The sequence below is a fragment of the Manacus candei genome, unplaced genomic scaffold (genome assembly GCF_025592945.1).
Source record: "Manacus candei isolate 608988 ecotype Guabito, Panama unplaced genomic scaffold, ASM2559294v1 h1tg000086l, whole genome shotgun sequence".
NCBI classification, from domain to species: Eukaryota; Metazoa; Chordata; class Aves; order Passeriformes; family Pipridae; genus Manacus; species Manacus candei.
The window spans coordinates 3,846,628-3,864,837 of record NW_026138134.1 but is presented as its reverse complement, the minus strand read 5'-3'; the positions used below and the strand labels follow the sequence as shown (position 1 = coordinate 3,864,837).

The following is an 18,210-nucleotide window of genomic DNA, read 5'->3' as shown; positions in this document are numbered from 1 at the left end:
TTCGAGCTTTGTGCCGCACAGTTCAGCTGGAGCTCAAGGAGGGTCCTTCTGTCTGGGCTGCAAAGCCTCTGTCCTTTCGTCCCCTCTGCGGTTGAAGGCAGCACCCCTGATTAAATCCTCGAAGAAGCAGCAATTCTGTGTGCTCATTACTCAGTTCTGGCTATGTTCTGCTTAATAACTAAACAGTAATTAGCTCCACAGTTTTGCTACTATACTTATAATAGCCCCCATTAAAGTTATGGGGTTTTGAGGCAGTAATGGCTTACAGAGTAATTAACGAGCAAGAGGCTTTTATTACTACCTTTATTTTTAGCCTGTGCTTTACAAGGCTTTCCTGCCAAACACCAAAATCTTAGAGAGAGGCTTTTCCTGGTGTGGGTAGGAGCAGGGATGTGTGTGGAGCGGCAGAGCCCTGGTTACAGAACCACATAATCCCAGAATGGTTTGGGTTGGAAGGGACCTTAAAGCTCCTCTCCTTCCACCCCCTGCCATGGGCAGGGACACCTTCCACTAGCCCAGGTTGCTCCAAGCCCTGTCCAACCTGGCCTTGGACACTTCCAGGGATGGGGCACAGAATCACAGAATCCCAGGATGGTTTGGGTTGGAAGGGACCTTAAAGATCATGGAGTTCCAAGCCCTGCCATGGGACGCTTTTCCTCAGAGCAGGTTGCTCCAAGCCCTGTCCAACCTGTCCCCTTGGCCTCAGGCTCTGTTGTGCTGGGGGGTTGCTGAAACCTCCCCGTGCCTCAGTTTCCTCTGGCTGAGCCTGGGTGTGAATTCAGAAGGGTTTTTGGGTCCCAGGGGTTGTGCTCCAGCTGCTCTGTGGATTTTGCTGGGCAGAGCAAAGGGACCAGCTCTGCCTTGTGCTGCTCCAGCATCATTTTTCAGCAGGGATCAGAACCAGTCGCTTTTGCAAAAGCAAAAGGAACCCTGTGTTTAGATTTAGGGGACACTTTGCCCAGAGGGAAAAGCTGCTGGTGAGAATATACTTTTTTAATCCTGAAATGTGAGTGTTTATTTATTTTGCAAAGCTTTTGTTGCAGGTTTTGGCTGTGTTTGTTTGTTGTTTCCCGGCTGTTTTGGAACACAACTGTTTGCTGTGTTTGTTTGGGGTTTTCTGAGTGTGTTTGCCTTACATCTAGACAATGTTTTTACTCCAGTGCCGTGTATATACACAAACTCAAATCAAGCCGTTCTTCAGTTTAACGTTTTTTAAATCACTTCTGTTCGACGTGGGCAAACCAAGGATTAATGACACTGGGGCTGAGCAGCCCCAAAGGAGGGAAGAAGGTAAAACTGACTGTAAAGGTTGCAGATCAAATTAGTGCTTCCTATGGCAAGTGTCAGAGCTGATGCCAATTAAGTTGATTTAAAAAAAGAATCTTCACTGTTTAATAATCCAGCATGTTACTGACACGTGGCTCCAGGCTTTATTAAAGCTTTTTTATTAGATGAGTGCCCTTTCCATACTGTCATACCTCGACACCATTGCCCTCTGCCGGAGGATGGGGTTCTCTTTCACCATGTGGCATCGGATTCTTTCCAAACACCTTTGTTTTAGAAGTATTTTAACCCCAAAATCACTTGCATTTGAGCTGATGATTTGTGTCTTTACCTCGCTTTTTCGAGACTGGAAAAAAAAGAAATAGGAAGAAAGTATACTTTCTGTAGTGGGAAATAGAGCTTGATTTTTTAAATGGATGTTTAAATTTGTTCCTCCCCCTTCTTTTCCCTGTGGAGGAGGAGATAGCAGAAGCCTTAAACTGACAATCTGAGCAAAACAGGTTTTGTTTTGAACGTTTTCAGTGGAAAAAGAGGAGTGGTATCATGATGGGGAAGGGAATAGAGGAGCCCCTTCCCTTCAAGGGGAGGACCTTAAAGAGGAGCATCGTTTTTTTCCCAGCTCAATTTTTGGCTGGTGCCATAAACAGCAACAAAAAGCATAGTTTGGCTCTGGCAACAAGGGATTTTTGGGATGCAGGGCAAGCCCTCTGTCATGGGCTGTGAAGCTGTGATTTCTCTCACCAGCAGTGTGAAATCAGAGGCTACCATGTAATTCCTGGCTGGTGTTGCTCACAGGAGGACATGGATTTCACCCCTGGCAGCTGCAGCACGTGGCAGTGAGGGGGGAGCATGGCTTTATTGCCCTGGGAACTGCTGTCACCCTGGACCAAGGCCCTCCGTGGTGTGCTGAGAGGGAACATGCTTGAAATACTTTGGATGGAGATCTCACAGCAGCCCCAGGGGAGCTCTTACCCTGTCCTTCAGTGGGGCTCCTCGGAATCATCAGTAAAAGCAATCCCTCCAGGAACTGGCAGGGAGCAAATGCTTTTGCTGCAGGGCAGAGTCCTTGGTGGTCCGTGGATGCAGCTCAGGGTGGGTCAGAACTGGGGGTCAGGCTGTGGGCTGTGGCTCCACGTTCCACCCATCCCACCTTCTCCATCTCCAGCTGGGATCCACGCTGGGGCCGTGTCCCTTTGAGGCACAGAGGACATTCCTCACAGCCACCGAGCTGACTCCCATCTGCAGCTCAGGACGGCCCAGGGTGCAAGCAGAGCTCAGCCAGCTCCAGGGGGGAATGGAGGGGACCATTCCCTGTCCCCTGAAGCTCCCTGCTGTCAGCCCAAGCCAAGAGCTCCCTGTGCTGGGGCACGAGTGGGCTGTGCTGGCCCTTGGCAGCTGGAGCTGCACGGTGACAGCTGATGGACCAGGGAGCTGCCAAATGCTCCGTGGCAAATTAAAAGGAATCAATGCTGGAGAGACCAGTGCACAAATCACTGGAGCCTGCTCGTTTTCCCCGGTGCTCAAGGGCTGGAAATCAGAGCAGCAGCCCAGCCCAGAGGTGCCTACTGCCCACCTTACCGAGCCCAGGGTCAGCCTGTCCCGTGGGAGGGGGCTGAGTTGAGCCTGGATTGGCAGGAAAAGGCGGCTTTGAGGTGGGAGTGCTGCCTTTGGAGGAAGCTGCCCCTGACAAACAGGGCATTTGATGCGTGCCAGCCCTCCGTGGCAGCTTGCCACGGGCTGGGAATGGACTCTGAGTGGCTCTTTTAGCCTCTCATTTCCCCCCAGCCCCTCTCCAGCGGCAGAGCCCTTTCCTGGGTGCATTCCTAGGGAAGGCACTTCACCGGGGAAGGGGTCGAGGCTTTTCAGCTGCCCCTCGTGGCTCTGCCCCACGGGGATGCCCAAGGGACGTGTTCCAGCTTTATTAGAGGATTCAAAGGATGCCAACATTCCGTGTCCTCTGTTCAGCAGCTGCAGGGACAGCAGAGATGAGGCCACATGCTCTTTCCTGAGGGCACTGTGCTTCAGCAGGGCTGGGCCAGCAGGATTTCTCTGGCTCCAAGAGCCCCCAGAGCTGGACAGGGATGCTGCAGAAGGCTGATGTTTGCTGGAATAATTCCTCCTCTTTCTTCCTGCTTTATTTGGTCTGCTTAAACCAATGAGAAAAATGAAAAAACTCTGAGTGGGGAACTGGGTGTTTGCTGGAGTTGGCTGGAAATTTTTGATGAGTTCATGTTTTGTATGTGTGGGGAAAAAAAATGGGTGCACTGAAACTTTAGTTGAGGGATACTTTTTTTTTTTTAGGGACAAAGCCCAGCCTGTGTTCTCCTTACCCCTTGTTTTCCCTGGTAAATTAATACCTCTGTGATTGGAGTGCTAATTTGGAAGAACCAGGTTCTGTCCAGCAACTTGAATATCAATATTCCTTCAGGAGGACAACCTGTCAGTTCTTGGAGCCATTTCGCTCCCAGTCTTCCACTGGGCTCAGTGCCGGAGCCTGACTGTACAGCCCAGTGGCCAAGGCATGGCCAAGGGAAATTCAGATCCATCCAATTTGGGCTAAGCAGGGATTTGAACCTGGATTTCTCCATGCTACCAAGAAAAAGCAAGCTCAGGGACAACATTTGCAAAGCAGCATCACATCCACAGCCCAGGCTCGGGGAGCTCGCTCTGGTTTAAGGAGGGGATCTGATAATTGCCAGGTCACTGGTGGTGATGGACCAGGCAGTGGGAGATCAGTGCTTTTCCCAGAGCAGTTTTTTCCCTGGTATTCCGGGCTCTCCCTTGCACTGCAGCCCTTTTAGCAGCCGCCTAATGCGTTCCCCCACATGGGAGCAGTGGCACTAAACTGCTACCCATGTTTGCAAACTGCCCACCCTGCGTGGCCCTGCTAAGTGCTGTGCTTTGCCTGCCAAGCTGCTTGGATGAAATACAGCCTGCTTAAATCTTGTATGTGCTCGTGTGAGATCAAACTAAGCCGTTGTGGCACTTTGATACACTCCAGCCGCAGCACCTCTGGGATGGAAGGAGTGAACCTGAACAGGCTGCTGGAAGCCTGGGCTGGAATGCCAGTGGGATGGGCTGAGCTGAGAGGAGTAGTGATGGGAAACATGTGGGATCACCAGCTGCACTGGAGCCACGCTCCCAGGAGCAGAGGTGCAGCCGCCCCGAGGGCTCTGCCCGGCCCAGGGACAGGGTCTGGAGGGTCACAGCCCTTGCTGATGGGTCAGCCAGTGATTTGGTCGTGATGGTCTCTGCTCTCTCCTTGGCCTTGGGCCTGGCACGTGGTGTGTGAGGCTTGGCTGCCTTGTGGGGAAGGTCCTTTTCCCCTTGGAATGGTTCAGGCGCTGCGGCACTGAGCAGCTTTCGCTTGGCTGGAGCAAGGGCCTTGCTTGACAAGTGCATGCAAAGGAAAGCAAGGCTCTGCACACCCAGAAGGCATCTCCCCAGAGGGGTGGGACACATTGCTGCTGCTCACTGCCCCAGCTGGATTTGTTCTTCTTGAGGAGATTTGTGAGCTCTGGGAAGCAGCTCCCCAGTACTTTTCTCTGCCTACTCGCCTTTGCTCTTTGTTGCAGGTTTTCTTCCAAATGATTCCCTGAAGTTCCTGCTGGCAGCTCCAGCAGTGCCCTGCAGAAGTACCCTCCTGCTCCTGGTCTCAGCAGCCGAGGCCCCTCCAAACCTGCTTCTGCAATGGGTGGGTTGTAAGCACTGGTAAGACCCACGAGTCGTGTCTCCTTCGCTGCTCTCTCCCTCTCTCGCGTTCTCTCTCTGTCCCTGTTCCTTCTTGCCCATTTATTTCTGTTCTCCATGTGCTCTGCTGTTCTGTCTCTGGGGTTTTCACTGTCAGGTAATGAGGAGCTGTGGGTCCAGTCAGTCTTGGAGATGCCGAAGAGACGAGACATCCTGGCTATCGTGCTGATAGTTCTGCCCTGGACACTACTAATCACCGTCTGGCACCAGAGCACCATTGCTCCACTGCTTGCAGTGCACAAGGGTGAGAGAAATCAAACCAGCCCATGCCAAGTCTGTGCATCCCTCCCTCGTCCTCATCTCCTCTCTCATTTCATTTCTTCATGGCAGCCCATGCTCATCTCAGCTCCCAGACCATGCTCATGCAGGAGCCTCCCCACTTCTGCTGTAGGGCCAGCCCAGTGCTCATAGGGGTTCCTCACAGACATCAAACTCCAAGTCATGGGGTGTGCTTACTGCACTTGGAGAGCTCTTTGTGGCCTAAATCCAGAGTACTGCTTGTCTTTGTTCCCTGACGAGAGGATTCCCTTCCTGCTGGCCTTTTCAGCTCTCTGCACACAACTTATTCCAGCAGGAAAGCTGCAAAAAGGAGAGCAGAGGAAACAAAGCTGCTGCTTGAGACGTGAGGCAGAAAGCACCTTTTAAGGAAAGCAGCAAACTGGAGCCCTTGCACTTGAAGGAGATCTCACCTGCCTGGTGGAGTTACAGTGCTATGAGAAGTTGGCTTCCACACTGCCTGTCACACACTGCAGGAAACAGAGCCCTGGCCCAAATCAGGTGACTGAAGGAAGTTCCCAGGGAACCTCTCTGGCCTGAAGGGTCTTAGTTTTGATCCTGTTCATGGCACAGCAGCCATATCTAAGGGCTATGGAAGCTCTTGGGGGCTGGAAGAAGCCATGCTGCCTTCTGCCTTCTTCCTTCTTGGTTCTGCCCTTCTGCTGAGGGCAGGGGGGCAGCTGGGGGGGCTGCTCTGTGGGGAAGAAGGCTGGCTCATTTTCAGGTCCCCTCCATCCTTCCTGGCCCCTTCCTCTGGGAGATTCGCTTCCCTTTTAGTGTTTGTCCCCATCCTCCACAGTTGATTATCCCTCTGCTGATGTGCAGCTTGAACTGTAGGAAGTTCAGAGTGTCCTGAGCAGCTTTACCTTTCCCATGATAGCCACCCTTGAAACTCTGAGCAGGGAAAAATGACTGTGATCCCCTCTGGAAGGTGGACAATGTTTCAGAGGATGAGGGATCTGCTGGGCTCTAAAACAGGACTTTAAAGACTACTAAGAATATGCTGTCTGTCTGTAGAGCATTTTGATTCACTGCCCTGGAAACTGGCAGCTGTTTTCTGTGAATGGCTACTGAAGTTGCAGCACAGAGACTGCTCTGCTCTGACTCAGTGACTCACTGATGACCTTGCTAAGACACTTCTCTGCTTCTCTGAGCCTCCAGTGGAAAGTGAGTGGGGATAGAGAACGACCTGAAAGCTCTTGAGAGAAATCATTTTGTTCTTGTGAAGCATTTCTGAGGTCCTTTGGTAGCAGGTGCTGGAAGAGATGTGCACCTGGAGATGCCCAGAACAGCAGTGCTGCCACGTGCCAGGGTTTGCAGCTGAGGGTTTGACCTGCAGGGGTTTGCAAACTGTCCCAGGCACCGTCCTGGCTAATTACATTTGTGTCCGTGTCCAATGCATTTTGCAGATTTGTTTTTGAATTCATTCCAGTGTTCTCTGCTTTCAGAGGGCTCTGCTATGTGATGATGTGCTTTGCCTTATATAGGGAGTGATATCAGCCTGTGCAGGACACCTCATCCCTACTCCCTCCCCCAAATATCCCCCCTCCCTCTGACAACGCCATGGAGTACAAGGCCCTCATTTGGTTCAGGACTGCTATCAAAGTCTGTGCAGCTGGAAGAATAACATGCTATGAAAAAACCATAGGCAGTACCCTGCTGGGTCAGATCTAATGGCTGTCTGTTCCTCTTCTTTCTCATCTGAAGTTCCTGGGAGTAGCTGGTTTTGCAAAATCTGTGGCTCAAAGTATTCTGTGCCCACTGGAGAGGCAGGCTTACATCCTGAATGGAGGTCTCTCTTCATCTCTCTAGACCATGGCATTCCTGCTGCTCCGCAGTGGAAACTGTGGAAGTTGCACCCTGGAAAACCAACAGGTGCATCAGCGTTGTATTTTTCCTTGAGCTGACAGTGAACAAGTCTATTTGCAAGGGTTTGATGTGTTTGGATCAGTGTATCTGATCTGTGTGATGTTCACTGTTCACATCCACACTGCTGGATGGGCTGCTCTGTTCGGAGGTTGGTGGGATCTTTTTGAGGAGAGGTTAGTCAGAGGCAGGTGAAAGTCTCTGCAGGAAAAAACCTACAATTACAGGCTTTAATTCCTCTCCATTACTGGGTTTGAAGTGTGTCTTCTCTGTTCCCCATCTGTGCCTGTCAGAGAGCAGAGGGGTTCTGCAGTGTCCTGCTGCTGGGTTGGTGTTTTCCACCAGTTAGTTCCCTGCCTCCTAATCCAGGTGCCCCAGTGGCTGAGTGCAGAGCCACGAGTCCTGTCCCACTGATCATGGTGCCCAGAGCCCTGGAGCTCTTCAGGAATGTTAGTTCATCAATCCACTTGGCTATTTTCTTTATCTAGACCTAATTCCTCTACAGTCCTGTCTCTTCTGGGTGCTTTTTGAAGCTACTTCTTGTGAGCTCTCCTCAGCGCTGTCCTGAGCTCCCGAGCCTCATTCAGCGCTGGTTTTCTAACAGCAGAACCCTCTTTTCTCATGTGTGTTCGTCCCTGAATCCTTTATTTATTTGTGTCCCTATTTATTAAAGCCTCCCTCCAAGCCTCCTTTCCTCCGAGCCCGCGGGGGTGACGTGCTGTTAGCCAGCAGCCTGGCTCGCTCGGGGGGTGTCGGACGCCCCGAGCCCATGCAGCTTTCTCTTCTCTCCATGCCCTTGCCCAGATGATGGTGGTGACTCCCAGCGTGATCTCGCTGCAGGCTTGGACTCCAAAGAATACTGCCTGTCGGAGCGGGACATTGTGGAGGTGGTGAGGACAGAGTATGTTTACACGCGCCCACCCCCGTGGTCGGACACCCTGCCCACCATCCACGTCGTCACCCCCACCTACAGCCGGCCCGTGCAGAAGGCCGAGCTCACCCGGCTGGCCAACACCCTCCTGCACGTGCCCAACCTGCACTGGATCCTGGTGGAGGACTCCCAGCGCCGCACCCCGCTCATCACCCGCCTGCTGCGGGACACGGGGCTCAACTACACCCACCTCAACGTGGAGACCCCCCGCAACTACAAACTGCGCGGGGACATGCGGGACCCCCGCATCCCCCGCGGCACCATGCAGAGGAACCTCGCCCTCAGGTGGCTGAGAGAGACCTTTAACAAAAACAACAGCCAGCCCGGGATTGTTTACTTTGCTGATGATGACAACACCTACAGCCTGGAGCTCTTTGAGGAGGTAAGGCCCTGCCTGGAGCTCTTTGAGGAGGTAAGACCCTGCCAAGGGGTGGGGGGAGTGTGGGGTGGGGGTGAAAAATGCTGTGAAAAGTGCCCAGCACGTCCTCTCCTGAGCTCTGGATCAGTCTGCTCTGGACAGTGGTCCCACTGCACCCATCCTCAGGTTTTCTCTGGGGCTTCTCCACTCTGTGTTTCCCAGAGTCATTCATCCGGGAACTAACACTGTGCGAGGTCCAGGAATGTTTCTGTAGTGTTTCATATAGCCAAGGGGAGAAACTGTTTGCAGTGTCTTCCCAAGACCCATTTCATCTGCCAGGATGCCACTGATGCTGTTTGCATAAAGAGAAATGAGCCAGTTCAGTCCTGGAACTGATAATCCCACGACTTTCCCCATTTCACATATGATGGAGATTCTTCAAATGGAGTGTGTGAAGTAACAGGAACCCCAGTTTACCTGTGGCATGTGATCAGAGGCAGCTTTCACTGGAAAGCAGGCTAATGAGGAGCTGCCCTCCCCTGTGGGGAGCCTTGGTAGGGTTGGAACATCCCCTGCAGTCCAACATGCCTGTGCAGAAGCACCTGCCTAGAAGAGAAAGCTCGGCCATGCTCCTTCCACACCACATGCTGCAGGAGATTCCCAGCTGGTTCCTGAGCTGGTGTTATCCACCTTCCTTCTCCAGCACTTGGCTGGCTGTTAATTCCTGTCAGTTCATGTCCCTGCACAGGACCCAAGAGTCTCACACCCTGTGCCCCAGAGGATCAGCCAAACCCTCCTGGAGCTCTGGCAGCCTTGGGGCTGTGCCCACTGCCCTGGGGAGCCTGGGCAGTGCCCAACCAGCCTCTGGGGGAAGAACCTTTGCCTGAGATCCAACCTGAGCCTGCCCTGACACAGCTCCAGGCCATCCCTTGGATCCTGTCTCTGGTCACCACAGAGAAGAGAATTTCAGCGTGTCCTGACAATATTGTTGGGCTTGAGCAGGGGAAGGTTTCCATGTGCTTCCCCACCTTTCCTGTTTGTTCCACTCCAACTGAGGCTCTAAATGAACTCCTGAGCATCTCCCAGTATTGGAGGGTGTTACAGTGCCAGCTACACTGTTCCTCACCTGGCTTCCAGCTCAGAAATTACTTATTCCCTTACTCTCCTGAGGCCAAACTCTTGCACAATGGACAAGAAAGGAGGATTGCTCCCTTCCCTGCCTGTTGCCAGTTTTCATAAGAGGGATCTCCTATTTATTTCCTCCTACATACCTCTTTCCCTTCCCTGACAGCTCTCACTTTAGCTTAGACAGCCACAGGAATACACACACTTTTAAAAGCTGAAAGTGAATTCAGACTGAATTTCTTTCTTCCCCAGACCCCTTTGAGGTTACTCTGGCAGCATCTTGAGGCAGACTCCACACATGAATAAAGCAGAGAGGGTTCCTTCATTCACTCGTGTGCTTTGCTCGTAGAGCCTTCTCCTCTCTGATATGTCTCTGCAGTTGAGGTCACAGGGAGCCAAGGAAATGTGCTGTGAAATGCAGGAGACACACATTATTGCTCCCTGTGGACAGGGGCTGCCGTGAGCATCTGTATAATGCAGAAGGGCAAGTGCCAGAGCTTTTCTGCTCTCGTTTGCAGTAATTAGCAGTGATGAGATTAGCTCTGGGAGATCCCTGCTCTAAGAGCCCGAGCTGAGAGCACAACGGGAGGCTGAGCCTGCCAGAGAGCAGGGCAGGGTGCTGGGGGTGAGCTGAGTGGGCAGACTGGCATCCAAGGCATCTACCTGGGCAAGTGCAGGCAGCTGAAATGGCCCCTGGTGGCTCTTCTCTATTTCTGGTGACTCTGTGGGGAGCAGAGGCGTCCAGTGCTGTGCTGATGGGTGGGAGCAGCTGGAAAGCACCATGTCTGTGCTTCCCAGCTGCCTCCAAGGCTGTGACCTGCAGGGCTTCACTCTAAAGATGCCTTTAGCTTTACCATGGCCCATGGGCTGAGACTGAGCTTAAATAGCTTAGCAGAGACCACCTTTCTTCCTAGATATGCCATTCCTGCATTCCCAGGATTGAACAAGGTGCTTCCCTGCTGTGCCTTGATTTCCCCAGCTGCTCCATATGGAGCCCCACAGCTCTAAAAACCTTTGGACAAAAAAGAACCAACAGCCCACTCATAAATCCCCGAGGCACTTATTATTGGCAGCTTTGTTTTTAGTGCTGAGCTGGTTCCGTGGCCATCCATTACCAGTGCTGTTTTTAGCTGCCACTTTCCAAAGCACTTTGCAGAAACAATCTTCTTAACACCAATTTGTAGATGTTAAAAAGGACATTCTCCTTTATTCACCGTGCTGCACATTTGGAGGAGAGCTCCTCTAATTGAATGTGCCAAGTGACAGATGGACAGGGCTTTTTATTACACATACTGTTTACATATTCATTAGATGCTCTTGCTTACTTAATACATATTCATTAGTTTGCTTTACATAGCCACACCTCTGTTGGAAGTTGTTCTTTGGTCCTTCCAGGGTCGTCTTCATCATCTGGACCTCAGTTCTTGGGCAGGTACAACGTCATTGTGTGCCACCACCAAAACTGAAACGTTTGTTCTTTATTTTATCTGGGTACACAGAGCTTAGTTTACAAAATCACAGAACCAGCTAGGTTGGAAAAGACCTCTGAAATCATCGAGTCCAACCTGTGACCCAACACCACCTTGTCAACCAGACCACATCCAGTCTCTTCTTAAACACCTCCAGGGACAGTGACTCTACCACCTCCCTGGGCAGCCCATTCCAATGCCTGATCACTCTCTCTGTAAAGAATTTCTTCCTAATGTCCAACCTAAAACTCCCGTGGCACAGCTGAACACCCAGCCCTCTTGTCCTGCTGCTGGTTCCTGGGAGAAGAGCCCGACTCCCCCCTGGCTCCCCCCTCCTGTCAGGGAGTTGCAGACAGTCAGGAGGTCTCCCCTGAGCCTCCTCTTCTCCAGGCTGAGCCCCCCCAGCTCCCTCAGCCTCTCCTCACAGCACTTGTGCTCCAGTCCCTTCCCCAGCCTCGTTGCTCTCCTCTGGACCTGCTCCAGCCCCTCCATGTCCTTCCTGAGCTGAGGGGCCCAGAGCTGGACACAGCACTCCAGGGGTGGCCTCACCAGCGCTGTTTGTTTGAGTTACATCCCTTCTCTCATTCTCAAGGACTTCTCCACGATTGTGCTGTTCCTTATTTGGGCACTGTGAGCAAAGTTTCTGTTTCTTCCATCAGCTCCTCCAGCCAGGAGATGAGCAGCCTTTCACAGGGGAGTGATAGTGTCCAAGGCACAGGGGGTGTAACCCGGGCTGGCGGCTCTGGAGGGAGCTCGGGGCTGTTTGTTCCCGGGCGAAGGGGTTGTGTTGGTGTGTTGGGGGTGCTGGCAGCGTTGGCAGTGCCCCCACCTGCCCTTGTCTCCTGCCCCCAGATGCGCAGCACCAGGAAGGTGTCGGTGTGGCCGGTGGCCTTCGTGGGGGGCCTGCGCTACGAGTCCCCCAAGGTGAACTCGGCGGGGAAGGTCTACGGCTGGAAAACCGTGTTCGACCCGCACCGGCCCTTCGCCATCGACATGGCAGGCTTTGCTGTGAACCTCAGGCTGATCCTGCAGCGATCTCAGGCCTACTTCAAACTGAGAGGGGTCAAGGGGGGCTACCAGGAGAGCAGCCTGCTCCGGGAGCTGGTCACCCTCAACGACCTCGAGCCCAAGGCTGCCAATTGCACTAAGGTATGGTCTTGTCCTCGTGTCCCTCCTGGGCTGTGAGGGTCTAGGGTGGAGGAAAAGACATTCAGCCCCATCATTTGGTCACTTCAGAGAATGGTAGAATATCCTGAGTTGAAAGGGGCTCACAAGGATCATTGATTCAACTCCTGGCCCTGCACAGACACCCCAACAATCCCATCCTGTCCCTCAGAGCATTGTCCAAACCCTCCTGGAGCTCTGGCAGCCTTGGGGCCGTGCCCACTGCCCTGGGGAGCCTGGGCAGTGCCAACCACCCTCTGGGGGAAGAACCTTTTGCTGAGATCCAACCTGAGCCTGCCCTGACACAGCTCCAGCCATCCCCTGGGTGCTGCCCCTGCTCACCCAGAGCAGAGCTCAGTGCTGTCCCTCTGCTTCCCCTTGTGAGGAAGTTGTGGATAGCCACGAGGTCTTCCCTCACTCTCCTCTTCTCCAGGCTGCTCCTCTATGTTTTCAGGGAGCAAGGAAGCTGGGAATGGGTGATTATGCATTAAAATGTGTGAAGGGCGTTTATCTGTTTGGTTGCAGGCTGCTAGCAGCTGCCTTGAAATATGGAGTCTTCTCTCCCCTGTAACTGTTCTTCTTTCTTACATCACCCCTAGAAGACATCCTTATTATTTGCAAGGAAACTTCATTTTGGGGGAATTTTACTGCAGTCAGTAAAATCTTCAGGAAGCTTCATTTTGGGGGGATTTTACTGCAGTCAGTTAATTATTATTTGACTGTACACATTGCCTAGGAGCCTCCAGGTCACGGAGCAGGACCCTGTGTGCTAAATAATATAGAAACTCCTTGCCCTAAAGACTTCCAGTCTTAGATGGGAGACAGCAGATGACTATCTCTCTGGGATGACAGGTAAAGTGTGAGGCACAATGAGACAATGCTGGTTAATGTGACAGGCATCAATCACAGCCCATCAACCACAGAGGTGCTGCCAAGGAGTTTTGAAGCTTCCTGAGTGGGTCCCCTGAGCACTCAGGTGTGCAAGGGCTCCTCTGAGGCCAGAGCACTCTCACACCTTTGTCTGTAATAGGCATCACCCAGGCTGATTTAGGGAGCCTTTATTGCTTAATTATCCCAACAGGATTTTTTTTTTCCCTGCAAATAAATTGTTACTGCCAGCAGTACCAGGGTTGGATTCAGGTCTCCACCCCTTTTTGGGTTAGGAAAAAAAAAAAGGTGATGAAAACCCTTTGTCTCTTTCCATCTGCACTGCTCCACAGCCATGGAAAAACAAGGCTCTCAGGGTTCAGGCAAGGAATCCAGCAGTAAGGAAAAGGAGTCAAGGGAAGGAGCAAGTTTTTATTATCTAATACCTGCTGTGCCTCCTCTTTTAATCCCCATGTCTATGGCTGTGCCTGTCCAACGCTGGGACAAATAGCACAGCCAGTCTCCCAAGGGTGGGAAAAGAGATTGGGTTAAAATTAGATGCCTGGTTTTGGGCAGTGTGTGCCCTCCTAGCTAACAGGAAAGCACTGGCTGGAAATAATTCTGTTTCCAGCAGGCCAGGAGAGATGGACAGGTTGCTTTTAGGCTGGTGTACAGAAGATTAGGGGTGTTTACTCCGTGCCCAGTTACGCAGTCCTCGGTGTATTGTCCCTGCTGCAAATAGCTGCTGGGAAGAAGCTGTGTTCAAAGGCTGGGGATAGGAAATGACGGTCCTGGAGGGACACAGGGAGGAAGGAGAGGAAGGAAAAGGTTGTTTCCAGGCAGGAGGAAACAAATGGTGCTGTCAGCCAGGCTGCCGTGGCCGTGCTGTGACACGGGAGCTGGTGGGGTGGGGAGGGAGCAGGGATTGCTGCCTGGGATCCAAAGCAGACTGTGTTTCTTTTCTTGGCTGGGCTGGGGAGATCTTACAAGGGTCCTTGTTGTGAGCTGAATGCTGTCTGCTCCTGGCAAGCTCTGAGTGCAGCTTTGCAGGTCGGGTTTGCCTCTCTGCCTTGGCTGGTGCCAGCAGCCTCCATTTCCCAGTTGCTGTTTTGCTCGCCCATTTTACCGGGAGCAGAGTCCAGACAAGCAGCAGAGGAGGACAGAAGTCAGCTGGAGTCTGGGGTCCTCTCACCCTGAGAGAGAAGCACAGACTCCTCTCTTGCTGTGCTGCTGTGCTCCCATCAGTTGTCGTGGTTTGCTTCTGTTCAACACCTGTTTGCAGCGAGGTTTACATTAAAAATTATGATGTGCTTATATAGAGTCATTAAGGAGGGATCAGAGAAATATGGAAGATAAGCATAGACATCTGTTCTCCAAAAATGCTGTTTTTCCTGTGTGCACTGCTGCTGCTTGTAATATTTATCAGCATTCAGCCCACAAATGCACTCACCTGCCAAAAGCTGAAGCTTAGGCCAAAGGCCATATATCCTGCTTATTTTCCATGATTTGGGAACTGTTCAAAATGAAGGAGAAAGTAAAGGAAGTCAGTGTTACTTGCTGAGGAGAAAGTTATCCCTCCTTATCAGGAGGGAAGGGTTGGTTTCTCCTGGAGTTGTAAGGAAACAAGGCTTTGTTTTTCACTGTATTTCCGTGTTCTGCTGCTTCTGCATTTGCCCACACACACCCCCCAGAGCAAACCATCCTCTCTTTAATCCTCTGACACAGGAGAGAGGTCTGAAATTCTGTCTTCCCACGAGGTTGGTGTAACTTGGGGACATTCTGCTCCCCATTTTCTATTAACACCTTGGGAAAACAATCTGCAGTGTGCTCAGCCAGGATCACTGAGTGGCCCCAGCTACTGAAAAAGCCTCAGCTCAGGCTGGCACAAGAGGACAGACCACAAAGTACGAGGTCATTGGAAATGAGGCATCTCATTCCAGCTGCTCCTGGAGCCACTTGTTTCTCCAGGGAGACGGGCATAGGTGGGTTTCTTCGGATGAAGCAGCTTCTGTGCACTCAGGTGGTCTGGGCAGCAATTCCCTGGGATCAAAGTGGTGGCTGAAAGAAGTCATTCCTGTTGCCTCCTTGTCTCTTGGCTGACTAAAATCTGAGATGAAGTCTGTGGGTGGGCAGCTCGGTGTTCAGGTGGATCCTGTGGAAGGGCTTGTCTGGCAGCTCAGCACTGCCTGGGGATGGTGTCTCTGAGCTTCCAGGCAGGTGCTCGTGGGCACTGTGAATGCCACAGTCTGGGGAACAGGTTGTTGTCAGGCACAGGCTGGAGAGCAGGGAACAAACCTGTCATTTCAGCTTGCTGTCTTCTTTTTCTTCACATTTCATTCATTCTCCCTTTCAAATAACAATTATTGAAACCCTCCACAGAGGGTCTGTGTGCTTGAAACCCTGTGACCCCTTCCCACTTCAGCTCTCCTGTTTGCTTTTTAATTTCCTGTCAGAAGACAATGAATTATTCTGCATGGAGATGAATCTTTATAATCCCCTGAGATCTGCTTTGAGTCCTGTGATTCTGAATGGCAGAGCTGTAAATGATTGGAAGAGTTTCTCAGTAGAGTTTTTTTTTCAAGTGGAGTCCCTCGGGTGACCTGTATGAAACCACTGCTTAGGGGAAGTCAGATCCTTGGTCCCCCTCACTCTTTGCTCTGTTGGTGCCCAAGCCAAAGCTTCCCTTAGGCATAAAACAAGCTGCCTGTGGGAAAAAAATCAAGCATTGGCTGAGAGGAAAAGCAGGTGTTTCTGTGCTAAATGGTGATCTCCCTCCCACGGTAAAGAGCACAGCATGAAAAATGCTAAAAGCTGCTGTATCGAGCTGAAAACGTGGAAAATGGGTCCATTTTAGTTAATCTGATCTGTCTTTTTTGGCACTTGGCTTTAACAATGCAGAAGTGGGACCCACTTGAAGGGAAAGCTCCTGATGTGTCGTTGTGGTCTCGTTTATGGGGTGTGAGGCTCGAGTTGCTGGGCCGTGAGCAGGGCTGAGTGTTTGTGTGTCAGGAGGGGAAAGAGCTCTTACCTGCTCCTGCTGGAAAGGAGAATTGGCCACAGGAATTCTCAAGCACCTGGCCTGCACTTAAGGTTTACATCTCCTGTTGTTGGATGAGGACCTGTAACTGATGCCTGCAGAGCCCTGAGAGCCACTTGTGGGACCTGTTTGGTTTTGCCTTTTCATGGGAAGCAGCACAGTAATTGCAGCAGCGTTGCTGTGGTGGGTGAGCAGGGCTGGGAACAAAGGGTAACTTTGATGAGCAGGCTCAGAAGTGGTTGTGGGGGACGATGAAATGGTTTTTTGGACCCACTCCAGCCAGCAGTTGGTCTCTACTGCCTTAGTATTAGGCGAGATTTAAGCCCTGCACAGGAGGTGACTGCTCACATCAGAGACAAATTTGGTCAAACAAGCTTCTTGGGAAGGCAGGGGTGCTCCCCTTGAACCAGGAGGGTTTGAAGAGTGCTTTGTTCATCCTTTAGAACACAGAGCGTGCCCTCGTTTTTCAGCAGAGCAGGGGCTGGGTGGGAATGGTTTGCAGACACTCGGATTCAATGTGCAGAGTATTGTCATAGCAACCAGAGGGAAACCCCTGCAAGGTAGGAAATATCAACACTCAGGTGAAGGGAGGCAGGAAACCTGCTCTGAGAGGATAAAGCTGCTCCCAGCAATCCAGGTTTTAGGAGCAAAGCAATAAGTATAATTGAGTCTAGTGAGGAGGAGAGTATTTTAAACAGCTTCCAGAACCATCTGAGCCAGCAGCACAGCACAGCTAGTAGAAACTATTTACCCATAATAGCCCCCCTGAAATGTTCAAACACCTCATATTTTGCCAGTTCTCCTCCACAGATGTTGATCTTTATGAAACTCTGCTGCCAAGACCGAGGGAAGCTTTTAGTAGAAGCTCCAGTTCTGTTTTAAGCAAGTTAGAGTGGGGATTTAATGTGATACCTGGTACAGAATAGGGGATGGCAGCATTCCAGAGGAATTTTGGGGGAGGGGGTTGGAATTTAGAGGGGATATAGTAGGGTAAGGATAAGGCTTGCTGGGTTATGAAAGGAGCCTGGAGCACGTGGGAAGCAGGGATGATTCTGGAACCAGCTCCTGCATCGTGCAGCTCGGAGGCAGCAGAGGTTGCAGCAGCACTGCAGCAGCACTGTAAGTCCTTCTCAGCTCAGTGACACCCTCACAGCTTTTTAGGGTCTGAAAAGACTTTAAGAGTGAAAAAGAAGTGATAGCGAGGTTAAGGAGCAGGCTGATGTCTTCTCCCCAACAATGGATTTTCAGGGACGGACCGAAAACTTCATTTTACATTTCCCACAGCCAAAGGTGATGGGAGCAGCTGGTGGTGCTCCTACAGCTGCCTCTTCCCTCTCTGATCCACCAGTCCCAGTGTGACCTGAAGTGCCAGGAATTTGCCCTTCCCCTCTGAGCCAGGCAGGTGACTCCACTGGCCAAGGATGCAGCAACATGACAACCAAGAACCAGAGTGAGGAACTGGCTGTGTGGGGAAACACGGATGTGATTCCCTGCTTGTGAGGGAGCTGCCCCACCCCATTGGGAGGCTGATGAGCCTTTTGAGGAAGATGGTTGATAACTGCACGGAAGGAGCAGGTTAATGTCCCACGACAGTACACTGTAAAATGGGTAATTTCTGTGCACTGTGCATCTTGCAGAGCAGCAGCTCTGCCTAAGTGAAGGTTTATGCAAAGCCCCGCTCAGCGGTGAATGCACCATTAGGCCCCGGGGTGGCTGCCTAAATTGCACTATTGATTTAATGTGCAGGAATATTTGTTAGTGCAGTGGAGAGGTGCAGCTAATGACTTCTGCTGGCTTCTTCAGATTTTAGTCTGGCACACAAGGACAGAAAAGCCCGTGCTGGTGAATGAGGGGAAGAAAGGATTCACAGATCCCAATGTGGAAATCTGACTGTGCGTGGCTGAGCCAAGACCAACACCAGGTAAGAGCACATGTTTCTACCAGTAATGAGAAGCTGGACAATGGCAGGGAAAAGATAAAAGCTCTTTTAAATGAGCTTTTCTGTTTCCATTTTTCACATCTCTGACCTTCCCTTACTGCTAAACTTCTCCAGACCATTAGTTAACCTCTCTTTTTTTTTAAG

General features: G+C 51.5%; 1 protein-coding gene across 8 annotated transcripts in view; it reads left to right on the top strand.

Moving 5' to 3' along the window:
- The window catches only part of B3GAT1 (beta-1,3-glucuronyltransferase 1), a 112,992-nt gene that overhangs the window by 91,110 nt on the left and 3,672 nt on the right, over positions 1–18,210 (top strand). For 3 of the 8 annotated variants that reach the window (XM_051812271.1, XM_051812270.1, XM_051812269.1), the window contains 5 exons: positions 4,860–4,978; positions 5,132–5,278; positions 7,981–8,489; positions 11,912–12,208; positions 17,931–18,048. In XM_051812271.1, the coding sequence (XP_051668231.1) occupies positions 4,975–4,978; positions 5,132–5,278; positions 7,981–8,489; positions 11,912–12,208; positions 17,931–18,017 (1,044 nt within the window). In that variant the 5' untranslated portion in view covers positions 4,860–4,974 and the 3' untranslated portion in view covers positions 18,018–18,048. The other 5 variants (XM_051812272.1, XM_051812273.1, XM_051812276.1 and 2 more) reach the window with 5 other exon arrangements.